Source organism: Carassius auratus, chromosome 1 (genome assembly GCF_003368295.1).
Source record: "Carassius auratus strain Wakin chromosome 1, ASM336829v1, whole genome shotgun sequence".
Taxonomy (NCBI): Eukaryota; Metazoa; Chordata; class Actinopteri; order Cypriniformes; family Cyprinidae; genus Carassius; species Carassius auratus.
The window spans coordinates 28,608,467-28,620,713 of record NC_039243.1 but is presented as its reverse complement, the minus strand read 5'-3'; the positions used below and the strand labels follow the sequence as shown (position 1 = coordinate 28,620,713).

The 12,247-nt window shown below is 34.7% G+C and overlaps 1 protein-coding gene across 1 annotated transcript; it reads left to right on the top strand.

The window, feature by feature from the left end:
• Window positions 1-474: 474 nt before the first annotated feature.
• LOC113069113 (transcription factor LBX1-like) lies at window positions 475-2,852 on the top strand. The gene is made up of 2 exons (XM_026242433.1): window positions 475-1,058; window positions 1,946-2,852. The coding sequence occupies exons 1-2, from the start codon at window positions 746-748 to the stop codon at window positions 2,425-2,427; spliced, it is 795 nt and encodes a 264-aa protein (XP_026098218.1). The 5' UTR covers window positions 475-745; the 3' UTR covers window positions 2,428-2,852.
• Window positions 2,853-12,247: the final 9,395 nt, after the last annotated feature.

Sequence of the window (12,247 nt, the reverse complement as noted above, 5' to 3'; positions counted from 1 at the left end):
ACGAGTTTTTATATACTTTATAGTCAAATAAATCGGGATGAATACACGAGCATCGATCCTAAATGGCCTGCAAATACAATTCAGTATTCAATTCAATATTATGTCATAAATTAAATTAAATATACAAATGTTGTATTGTAGGATATGCACTTTAATGAATTCATGCTATGTGATAATAATTAAATCATGTAGAAATTATACAAAAGTTTATTATTGGTAATATTTATTTTATTTTATTTATTTTTAGTAGGCTATCTGAGCAGTTATTCATATTTAAGTGCTTTGGTCGAAATTAGAATTCAGCAAAACAGAACTGGGAATTAGCCTATAAGCCGTCGTTTAGGACTGTTTGTTTCTTGTGCAGAAGACAAACAAGAGCCACCAAACACAAAGCTTCATCACTTTACACGACTCCGCCTTTCCGTCATAGCTAATTAAGTGAGCACTAAGTAGAGTCCTCAGCCTCCAGAACTCTGAACAGAACAGAGCTGTCAACGCACAGGGCTAACTGCTCATTTGTTGTTGGATAGTGATGGTGAGAGACTAGGCTAAACTCATTGGACGTTGCCATTTTCGTTGGGCAGCTACTCATTTGCCAAAAGACTTTCGAATAGAATAGAATAGAATAGAATAGAAAGTGGTAGTCTAGATTTTTAAACCAACACTATATAGCCTACTGTAATTAAGAGTCTCGACAAATTTGTATACAAAGTTTTAGAACCAAAGCTGCTTTGCAACGGGTTGGATGACGACGACCAAAGTTGTCAAAGTCTGTGAGGCCATGGAGAGCCGTGGGCCGAACCCCCTGGACCACCTTCCACCACCCGCGAGTTCCAACAAGCCATTAACCCCCTTCAGCATCGCAGACATCCTCAGCAGACCGACTGTCAAGCGAACTCACAAGATTCCCCGGCTTCCAGCATCAGAGAGAGCCCGGCAGAGCATCACTAGATCACGGCAGACTCTCTTCACTCAAGCATCGCCTCTGTGTGCTCTTCAGGAACTGGCCAGCAAAACGTTCAAAGGGCTCGAATTAGGTGTACTCCAAGCAGCAGAAGGTAAGAAAAGAACATGTTTAGGGATTGTAAATTAAGTTTTAGATTGTAAAAAATTTATTTTTACAATTCATCTACAAATAGGCTAAACAAGCTGCCACTAACTAAAAAAATGGTTACCTCTTGGGCGTAAAATTATAGGGACGCTTGGACGTGTACCAGTCCAGCGACTACCAAATTGTCCCTAGCAATAATTTTGATCAAACTGTTAAATATATGTATATGCTTTTGAAATTTTTTTATGCATCTGAAATATGTCAGACGATTGATATTACCTAAGAAGTTGTTATGGGGTCTGCTGTTATGCCCCCCCCCCCCCCCCATGCCAAAAGCAAACCTACAGTACGCCCTTGTTTTATTCAAAACAATTTAATATCGCTGAATCAAATACATTGATGTACTCCAACAAAACTAAATTTTATGGTTTAAACCAGGTAGAAATTGTTTTTTCATGTAAAAAAAACGAATTATTCGTAATTGCAGCAATGCCATAAAATAACAATTTTAGTTCCCCAAAGAGCTTTTCGTAAAAGAACCACTGCCACTGTAAAGAACTCTTGTGTATGGAAAGATTCGATGGATATTAAATATGCTTCAGGGAAACATCGATGCCAATAAAGAACATTTCACTTTCAGTTGATCAATATATTTTAATAGCTTGACTCATTTTTAAACCTTTATTCAACTCATCAATACAAAAAGGAATACACAATTAAAGTTAAAAAAGTTGTTATAACAAAGTAAATACAGTTTTTAATTAGCAATTATTATTAATATATTATGAATATTATAATCATTTGTTCTACTGTAACTTTATTTTAATCACGATTATTACTAAACCACAAACTGTCGGTGTCACCTGACATTGCACGATTTTATTTTATTTACAGGAAGGGATGGGCTGACTCTGTTTGGTCAAAGGGACAGTCCCAAAAAGCGCCGAAAATCTAGAACGGCCTTCACAAACCACCAGTTATATGAACTAGAGAAAAGGTTTCACCATCAGAAATACCTGTCACCTGCCGACAGAGACCAGATTGCCCATCAGCTGGGGCTGACAAACGCGCAGGTCATAACCTGGTTCCAGAACCGACGGGCCAAACTAAAGCGAGATCTGGAGGAGCTGAAAGCGGACGTGGAGTCAGTCAGGTCCACAGGTGCAGTGCCTCTGGATAAAATCGCTAAACTGGCCGATCTGGAGAGGTGTGCGGTTGGAGCCACGGGGCATCCTGGGTCTGAGTGCTCGCCACGGCTGGGTCACGAGTACAAGAGCGCGCACAAATTATGTCTGTCCCCCATGTCGTCTCTCTCAGACCACACAAGTCAAGACTACTCCGAGGACGAGGATGTGGAAATAGACGTCGATGTCTGATACAGCTAAACCACTGCATATTGATTTGAACTTTTGTAAATTTATATTTTAAGAGACACACGCATGCACATAGTAATGTTTTTCTGATAATGAATTAGTTTAATTTATAGCCAGACTATGCAATTTTAACTCCTATAGGCTATTTGTTCAATACATTGAATGAACTAGCAGCTGACGTTTTTATATGTAAGATATTGTATGTAATGTAATGGCTTTAATTGGTGTAATAAGAGAATATGTCACAATCCAGGGCAAATCAGGCAATACAACTTAATTACAAAATATATATATATTTTTACAAATAATTATGTTTATTGCGTATGCTATTATGCTTAATACGCAATAGACAGTGACTGCTTTGTTGTAAAGTTTTTGTACAATTCACTTGCAATATAGTGCCTTTCAAAGTTAGGCCATTGTACCACTACCCAATGTGTTTAATGTATTGAGTTTGAAAATAAAAACATTTATACCTTTTATAAAGATGATGCTATTTCCGACTCTGTGAATCAATAACAATCGTCATATATTCTGACAAAACTTTTATTTTATTGTATTTTATTATTATTATTATTATTATTATTATTATTATTATTATTATTATTAACAACAACAGCAAGCGTCGTTTTGTTTTGCTATTATTTTGCATTAATTCATTAATTAAATATGGAGTGAATGTCAGTAATACAGAAATAAAAGTCTGAACTTTTTTATAAACTAGCTATATTTTTGCATAGCCCTGTGACACACACACACACACACACATTATATATATATATATATATATATATATATATATATATATATATATATATATATATACGAACTGTTTTTCTTAAAGGCCTACTTTTCTTTTTTATTCATATATTTTTTTATTATTTTGATTATCATATATTTTTTTTAAATTGCTAACTATCTTGATTTCTTTCTTCAAAAAGGGAATACAAAAAAAAAAAGCTTGCCCCTTTAACGCTATTGTTTTTGCTCTCTGCAGAAGAAACAGAAAGGCTTTGGCTTCCTCGGCTGTCTCTTTCACTTTGCAATAGCGTGACTTGGCTTTTGACCCAACAACGTGTGTTTTTCCATTCTGGGCGAAATTTATGTGAGAAACACAAATCTGGGGCGCTGGGGAGAAAACAGAGAAGAAAGACACAAAAACACCAAGTTTTGGTCCAGTTTCTCCAGGGCTATATAATCCTTTTTGTTCACGGGCGAAGCTGTAATTTCCAGCGTAAAGCATGAAAGCTGAGGACAAATGAGCCATCCACCCTGATGTGACAAGCGACAATGGCGCACGGCTGGACTCCTGCGGTTCACCATACTGAAACAAGTGTGTCCAGCCACATAAAAAAGACGCGAACGTTTGGAGGCCATATGGTTTCTGAAATTTTCACACAATTTCAGACAATTTGATGGATTGCGTTAACCCCTCTTTTAAACAGTTTAACGCAGCGCGAACAAAGGCCATTGGAGCCTCTCCTCGAGAAAGCATCTGTACCCATGAATGTCCGCTCTTTTCTTCTCGCCTTTTTAGCTTGGCGTTTTGAACAAGTCAATGAATTACAATGAAACTCTCTCTTTTTTTGTGTGGCAAGGACTTTCGTCCCCCTTTTGGTCATTTTAAATGATTTGTTAGACTTGTGTGGGGCACTCTTTAGTTAAAGAATAGTCTACGTCATTTTGTTGGCGCTTCATGGGTACTCGTTAAGCGTTCAAACCAAGACCTTCATGTCAGCTTTGCTAAAAAGGGGGTCTTTTGTTTATAATGTTTGATTATTTTGCCTCCTTACCTTAAGCCTATTTGATTTGAGGAGATTAATAACGCCAAAATAATGTGCTAAAGAGCGTGTAAGCTTTAGAAAACAAGACGAATTGAGTGTGCTGTCAGTAGCAGGTGTGTTTCGTGTATAAATGAAACAACATTGAGCCAACGTCTTGAACACTAACTGTTAAACCTATGTGAGGCTACATAACGTTGTTTTGTAAAGAGAAAGAATAGCGAAGTGTAAGGGCAAGATACAGCTGTTTTGTGGCAAAGCAAATATAAATAGTCACAATTTTATTTTAAATGGACAAAATGTATAATGTAATTTTTCTTTCTTTATATATATATATATATATATATATATATATATATATATATATATATATATATATATATATATATATATATATAATTTTCTTGTTTAAGACCAATAAAGACCAATAGGGTTTCTTTAAAGTCCTAAAATGGGTATTAACGCCCATATAGCATCTGAAAGCTCTTGCACAATTGAAGTATGACCCAATCAGTACTTTTCTCAAAGCCTTAATCTAGCTAAGATTTTTTTAATGTTATATTGATGTAAAATGAATCAGAATATTTAGAATAGGCCAAAAACTACCAGCCTTCTAGACAAGACAATAAGGAAAACGATCGGATTTCAGTTTATTCATGAAATATAGTTATTTATTTATTTATTTTTGGTAGAATGTTTTACAGAAAATCCTTGCTGCTGGGGGCCGGCTGCAACTGCTTAGACAAGTCTTAAAAAGTTAGTCAAGGTATTTTTTTTCCTAATAAACTGGTCATAACTGAAAACATGAAATTAGTTCCAAAAAGGTTGACTTGCTGTAGACCTAATTTGAATTGAAAAGTAAAATTGATCTTGGCTAACTGCTAGTTGGTCAAACTAGCTCTTAAATCACAGTCTTAACAAATATGCAACGTTATGATTATCTTGTTCATATGCAAAAACAACAACAACAACAACAAACAGTGACTGTTTATGCAACAGGCGCCTGTGATCTTCTGCTGCCCTCTGGTGGCTTTGGCTCTCGTGCGTGCTTACTTGATATTTTGCAGTTACGATTGGGAAACCCACTTACCTCATAACCGCAAATTTTGTATTTCTATAAAATTAATTTTGTGTTGTTTTACAATTCTGTTGATGCAGTCTTGTGGCATTTATATTATTACTATTATATAATTTTCGCCTTGTTGAAAATCAATGCCAAATGTTAATTTAAGTTGTTTCCCATATGTAGACAAATGTGTAGGATTAAATGAACAAACAACATTTTCGTATTTGTGCATAAGCAGTGCAGTCACAAAAACCTGAACAGCTAGAGCGTGGGACGCCTGCATTACGTCATGACGTTGTTGCTAGCGGTATTTTTGTCAAAATTCAATGCAGATTCGGGCGTAACATTTACTTAAAAGAAAAGCGATTTTTTTTTAAAGCTGGGTTTCCTGTGTGTTATACCACAAAATATACGTAGGTTTTGTACTTTTGTACAAAAATGTCGCATATATAAAATGTATAAGTATGACCATGTCATTCCAAACCTGTAGATTTGTATTTGTGAAATACAAAAAGAAAATTATTTTTAACAAATTATTTTTGTTCATTCATTTGACTACAACATTTGTAAGAATTAATGGCGTTTGCTGTTTGGTGTTTCTGATGTCAAGCCTAGCATGTGACATCATGTTAGAATAGAACACAAACTCAGATTGCATTTATTTAATCAAGAGTATTTTATTCTTATTCTGTTTTCTATTGTAATGTATTTAAAAATGTATTTTATTCCAGTAATGCAAAGCTGAATTTTCAGCATCATTACTCCAGTCTTCACTGTCACCTGATACTTCAGAAATCATTCTAATGTGCAGGGAATAGGGAATTATTAAAAATATTGTGCTTCTTCATATTATAGCAGAAACTGTGGTTAGGTTTCAAAAATAGTAATATTTTTATTCAGCTAGAATGCATTAAATTGATCAAAATTGTTAAAAAAAAAGATTTCTTTTGCACCTTCTATTCATCAGATAATCCTGAAAAATGTGCATCACAAAACTCTTTTCAACATTTATTACAACTGAGCACCTATAATAGAGTACCAGATGCGTGATAATAAATTTATTTTGAAATTCATTAAGACATAGTTATTTTAAATTGTGATAATTTACAATGTAATTTTACTGTTTTTTGTTGATATAAATGCAGCCTTGTTAGGCAGAAGACAATTCTTTCAAAACATTAAAAATTCTAAATCTGGTTATATATATACATATATATATAATATATAATTATGTATTTATTTATTTGCAGCATTTTGCTAGATATGAAGAGAAACATTAACAATCTGAAGGACTATCACAGCAGTCTCATGGAAATGCTGATCGACATGTTAACTGAACACTTCCTGTTTCCCAAGGAGACGGCACACAGAAAAAAAAAAAAGAGTAGGTGCCACCTTCACCAGAGAATATTGGATATTGATTTTTTTTTTTCATTTTATTTTTTTAGGTTGCTGCATATGAATATTGGATTTGGGTTTTTCAGGCTGCTGCATATGATGCAGAGATTAACTTGATTTCACTGAGTGACATTATCGAGTTATGTTCTGCTTATATTGTTACTTTATGTTTGTAATCGTCTTACGTGGAATACCATTGGAAATAACAGAGTGGAAAATAAATAGTTTCCTGATACAAAGTGCTTATTTGAACCCTATTCATTAACACATTTAATCATGCACATGTATTTATTTATTGCAGGGATTGACCAATACACATTAGAAACTCCTCATGACCCTTACGTTCAAATTAGCAAAATTTTTATATGAAGCTTGAAATTGTCAAGTCCACAACTTAAAATGTTTGTTTTACTTTGTATATACATGTCAAAAAAACATTTATAATTTTTTTTCTTTTAATGAATAAAGTCACCTTGTACATGACCTTTAGTTATCTCCAGTGCTGCTTCAATGACTTGGATATGAGTCTGTGGAATGGATTCAAAAAGGTTTGCTAACCTTTTTTTTAACACCCACACTTTTCCCGGTGAGAGGGTTCAACACCCGCACGTTTTCTGCAGTTTTTCCGCAGTTTTGCACAAATGCCTTACTACAGTCGCTTCTCCGTTTCTCTGGCCGCTCTGTGTCTGCGCTCGCTGCGGCTGCCTCCATTCCCCCTCCCTCTCATGACACCGGCTTTGAGTGTGACCGGCTGATGATTGGCTGTTCTGCCTTAAGTCCCGCCTCTCTTGGAGTGTTATCGGTCAGCTCGTGCTGAGGAGGCGGGAACTTATGGTTATGGTTATTTACATTTCCCTTTTCAGGGACTTTGAATGATGCTTTCGAGGTTTTTAAATAAGCTTGACATGTGTTTGGGAAGATGTTCTGTTATCGTTTTGTTGACAGAACAAAATGGTATTATATTTCGTTTTTTAGACTAATGCTAATTGCTATTAATGGGATATTGTTCAGCAGTTAGCTTAATTCGGTTATGTAACGTTATGTGGCATGCAATGTATAACATAACTGATGAAGAAGGCAAGGAACTGACGAGGATGGGGGACAAACTGCCATCGTTAAGCAGTGTATTTATGGGTTCATTACCAGTGCAACTTATTTTGATATTTTGAGCATTGTTTGTTGATTAGCTGAATACTTTTGTGGATACCTGTTGTGTTTGATTGTACGTTACCTGTTGAGGAGAAAAAAGTGAGAAATGATGACATTGTTTGCATAACGTTACCTGTTGAAGAACTATGAAAGAAAAGTATATATTATTTTAATGTTTAAAAACAGTAACTTTATAACTTTATAACACCAGAGAAAACGCTTTGTGTGGGCGTTTTTTTCTCCCCTTTTCTGAATTTTTTTTAATTTAGGATTATTATTTTTCCCAGTCAAACGCTGCAAGACGGAAATCCGGAGAACTTTAAGCCCTGCATTTTGTACCCCTCTGTCACCGTATTCATCGTTTTTATTGTTTATAAACAAACCACATCCATCCCCCGCACTTTTGAAAAGCTTGCTACGCCCCTGCTAACCCACACTCTCACCCCCAGGACAATTATATGTGATATTAATGATATAATTAGAAACTACAATATACAGTCAGAAAAATACCATCTCATAATTATAACATTGTCAATTGTATTTTTTATTTTCACAGTAATGTCCTGGCAACAACAGTTACAGGCTTTGTAAATTTATCATGAACGGACAAAAATACAATGTACCCTTAAAAATATTAAATGGAGTAATTTACAAACTAGCTAACAGATGACATAGCCTCTGGGTATAGTCCTGTGTGATACCGTGTCCCATCAACAGAGGGCGCAAGATAACTACTTTTTTTATTTTTACTGGCGCTACACTGCTATCAATGTTAAAAATGTTGTGCTTCATATTCTTGTAAAAAATAGTCATATTTATTTTCAGAAAGTATGCATTAAATCGATGTTTACTTTTTATTTTATAATTGTGTACATTTATAAGTACAGTTAAGTGTTTATAAAAATGCTGTATTCATGTAATCTGTTTACTATTTGGATACAATGTTTCATTGAGCAGTATAGAAGAGAGTGACACCATATTAATAATAAGCAGCTAATAATTATTTAGCATATTATTATAAAGAGCCTCTTGGCATTTTATATAATCCTTTCTCACAACTAGCCTATTTGTTAAGAATTCACATTGTTTCAAAGAAGTTGTCAGTCTTGCACTCTGTTATACACGATTACAGTCAGCTGGGTACGTTTTGCCCTCCAGCCGTGTGCGTGTGAGTAATTTTTTTTTTTTATTATCAAGTCTTCATTGAAGCATTAGCATGTGTTCACTGGTTGCAATCCTCAAAACATAATCAAATGCTAAAGAGTTTATGAAATATCTGCATTTCTCAACATCCTGCAGGTTTCACAGATTGATATGTTCTCATTATAGCATTTGTTTAACTAAGCTCTGAATATGACTCCCTAGGATATTTAAGGGAAATGTAAGGTCACATGGGCGAATATATTTGCTTTCAGCTGCTTCCAGTGGCCTGTTGCATGGAGATAGATGAACAAACTGAGTTTCAGAGTAGTTTTACAGTTGACAAAACAAACAAATCCAACCTGGTTTAGATCATGGGCCTGTACCATGATGCCAGTTAGCTGGCTTGCCAGGTAAGTTTCAGTTTAGCTATTTAAAACGCTCGTAACAAATTTTTTAATTAGACATAAATTTCTTGGTCCTACGCCTTCCACAGAATATATAAATACAAATAAATACATTAATGGACAAGTGCTTTCTTTAGTCTAAACACAATAAAATTTCTCATATTCTTCAATATCTTAACCTTTAGCAAAATAGTTTTAAATCTCGCTGGCTTCCTCATGAGAAGTGAATCACATATGCACGATATTAAAATAGTTAAATTGGATATATATACTGTCATGACTGACAACTTGACAAATATGTTGCCTATACCATTCAAATTAAGATAAAAAAAAACCCATAATAGTCTATAAGTATAAAGGAGATTTTTTTTTTTTTTTTGCATATTTATTATACTGGATTAGTTTACTAATAATACACCCACATTGAACATTTGTGGGATTTTATTTCATGCTTTAACAGTTGAATATTCAACTTCCATTTTTTAGCTAAGATGTAATGATACAATATTATGTCACATTATATAAATGGTTATTTAACTATTGCTTTCAGTCCTGCTGCCTGCATTAGCAGTGTGATTCAGTTTGTTTGCACACATGGCCCAGCTCTGGCTGAAAGGGTACATGCCATTGCCAACAGGAGGTCAGCAGTACCAGCTTGAGGCCACATTTGGGCCTAGATCGTTTGCTGTGTGGGGGATGTCACACATTCATGTGTGAGTTGACAAAAAAAGTTGATGATCAACATCATGGTACCAATGATGTCGGATTGGAGTGGTTTGGTTTGGTCAGCTCAAAACAAATCCTGTAACTCTACTTTGTTCACCATCATGTTACAGGCACCAGGTTCAGCGGGTTCACAACGCTCGATATAAACAGTCTCTGACAACTCAAGGTTTAATCCAGACAGAGTTTGTGATTAAGCAAAGGGCAGCAGAAAGAAAATATCTGACTGTGCAAATGAATCAACTCAATGTAATAATTTGTATAGTTTCACAATACAGAGCTCAAAACATCTTTATATATTAAAATGTATATATATATATATATTTCAAAGGGCTCATAGGATGCTAGGATGCTCTGTTAAGTTGCAAAGATTAAAGTTTTAAACAAAGATATATTCTTTATAAAAGTTAAGACTTGTCCACACCCTCCTAAAACAGCTCGTTTAAACACGCCCCCACATCTCTACATCAGTATGTGGGAAGATTTACATAACATCGCCCAAATGTTAACGCAAAGAAAGAAGGCATAATTATTTACACATAATATAAATATTATTATTTTCACCGTAATATTGTTGTTGCCACCGCCATGTTGTGGAGACGCTGTGTTTCTTTGTGAAAGTGAAACATCTATCTATCTATCTATCTATCTATCTATCTATCTATCTATCTATCTATCTATCTATCTATCTATCTATCTATCTATCTAAACTATGTAAGCCTTTACATATAAAAAACTATGTAAAGACTGTACAAAGATTTCTGCTTTCATTTTACATAGAAAAAAGTCAAGTCATCTTTATTTGCATAGCCATTTGTACAATACAGATTTTACAGTGATAGACAGGAAAATAATGATTCAGTGATGCAAACAGAAGTCATAGAAATCAGCTCTAAAAAGATAACATTCATTATTCTGAAAACAACAACTTGCACTTTTGAAACAACATGAGAGTTTATAAGCAATTAGAAAATGTTTATTTTGGAGGAGCTTTTGCTCTGCATATACCACATGGCTCCATGCTCAGCATGGTTTAATATGGTCTCCAACCAATGCACATCTTAAAATGATGTGACAAATATACACACATTATGGCACATGTTTACACTGTTTGGGAGGCTATTGTGTGACACTGGACATGGAAGTTATCATAAATAGCCTTACCTTAAGTACATATACACATATTGTATTCACAGGTATGCCTATGTAAATACATATTCTCTATTTGTGTAAACCATGTACCATGTATGCATATTTTCAGTATGTATCCCGATACTAAGATCAAAAACAGATATGGCATTGTAGTTACTGATTCTTAAATAATTAGGGAAAGATGAAGGAAGATGACCACCTTAAGAATAGTTTTGCATTTACCATTAAATTCCAGTATATATTAGTCTAGAATGCACAAAAGAAATTTGCTAATTACTTGTTATAGCATACAATTGGGAACATGCCCATACCTCTCTAATGGGGTAGTACCCCAAATCTGGGACAAGAATTATTATTATTTTTTTATGGGTTAAATCAAGCTCTTTAATGGTAACAATTGCACTTCAACACCTTTTGCTGTGTAGTGAAATGGGTTTCTGTGTGTTCTGCGGCACGTGTCGCTGTCCAGGGTGCTGAAAACAACTAGCCTACAGTTTGTACTCGCATGAAAATGAACTAATCGTAATAATTGGATTATTGTTGGATTTTCTTTTTATTCTCACAAATAGTTTGAACTCGACCATGCATTCAATGCTGCAGTTATACGGACCGTCTGGGCTCCAGTAGTCTACTTTTTATTAATTAATTTATTTATTTATTTTTTACATTGTCTAAATATGTTTTATATCAAGCACACATGAGACTTTCGTGGATAATTTTTTATTACAGACATTCCTCAGTCAGACAAAACAGAAGAATCGTTTTTATTTAAGAGGTGGCGGGAGCGATTCTAAAAATAGCCTGACGAGAGCGCGCACTGAACTATTATCAGATAGGCTACTCCTAAAATTACAGAAAAGCAAACAAGGAGTGCGCGGTTGAGCACACACCGATATAAAAAAAGAAAAAAAGAAAAAAAGAAAGGGGAGTGTGACTCTCAGATTGCCCATTTCACATACGACTAAGCGTGCGGTTGGTGATAGTGGTATACACGCTTGCGGATCTGC

Bases quoted from the DNA above. Each gene is read 5' to 3' on its own strand.
- LOC113069113 (XM_026242433.1), top strand. From the start codon at position 746: ATGACGACGACCAAAGTTGTCAAAGTCTGTGAGGCCATGGAGAGCCGT. The intron at 1,059-1,945 runs GTAAGAAAAGAA...TTTTATTTACAG, and splicing joins TGTACTCCAAGCAGCAGAAG to GAAGGGATGGGCTGACTCTG.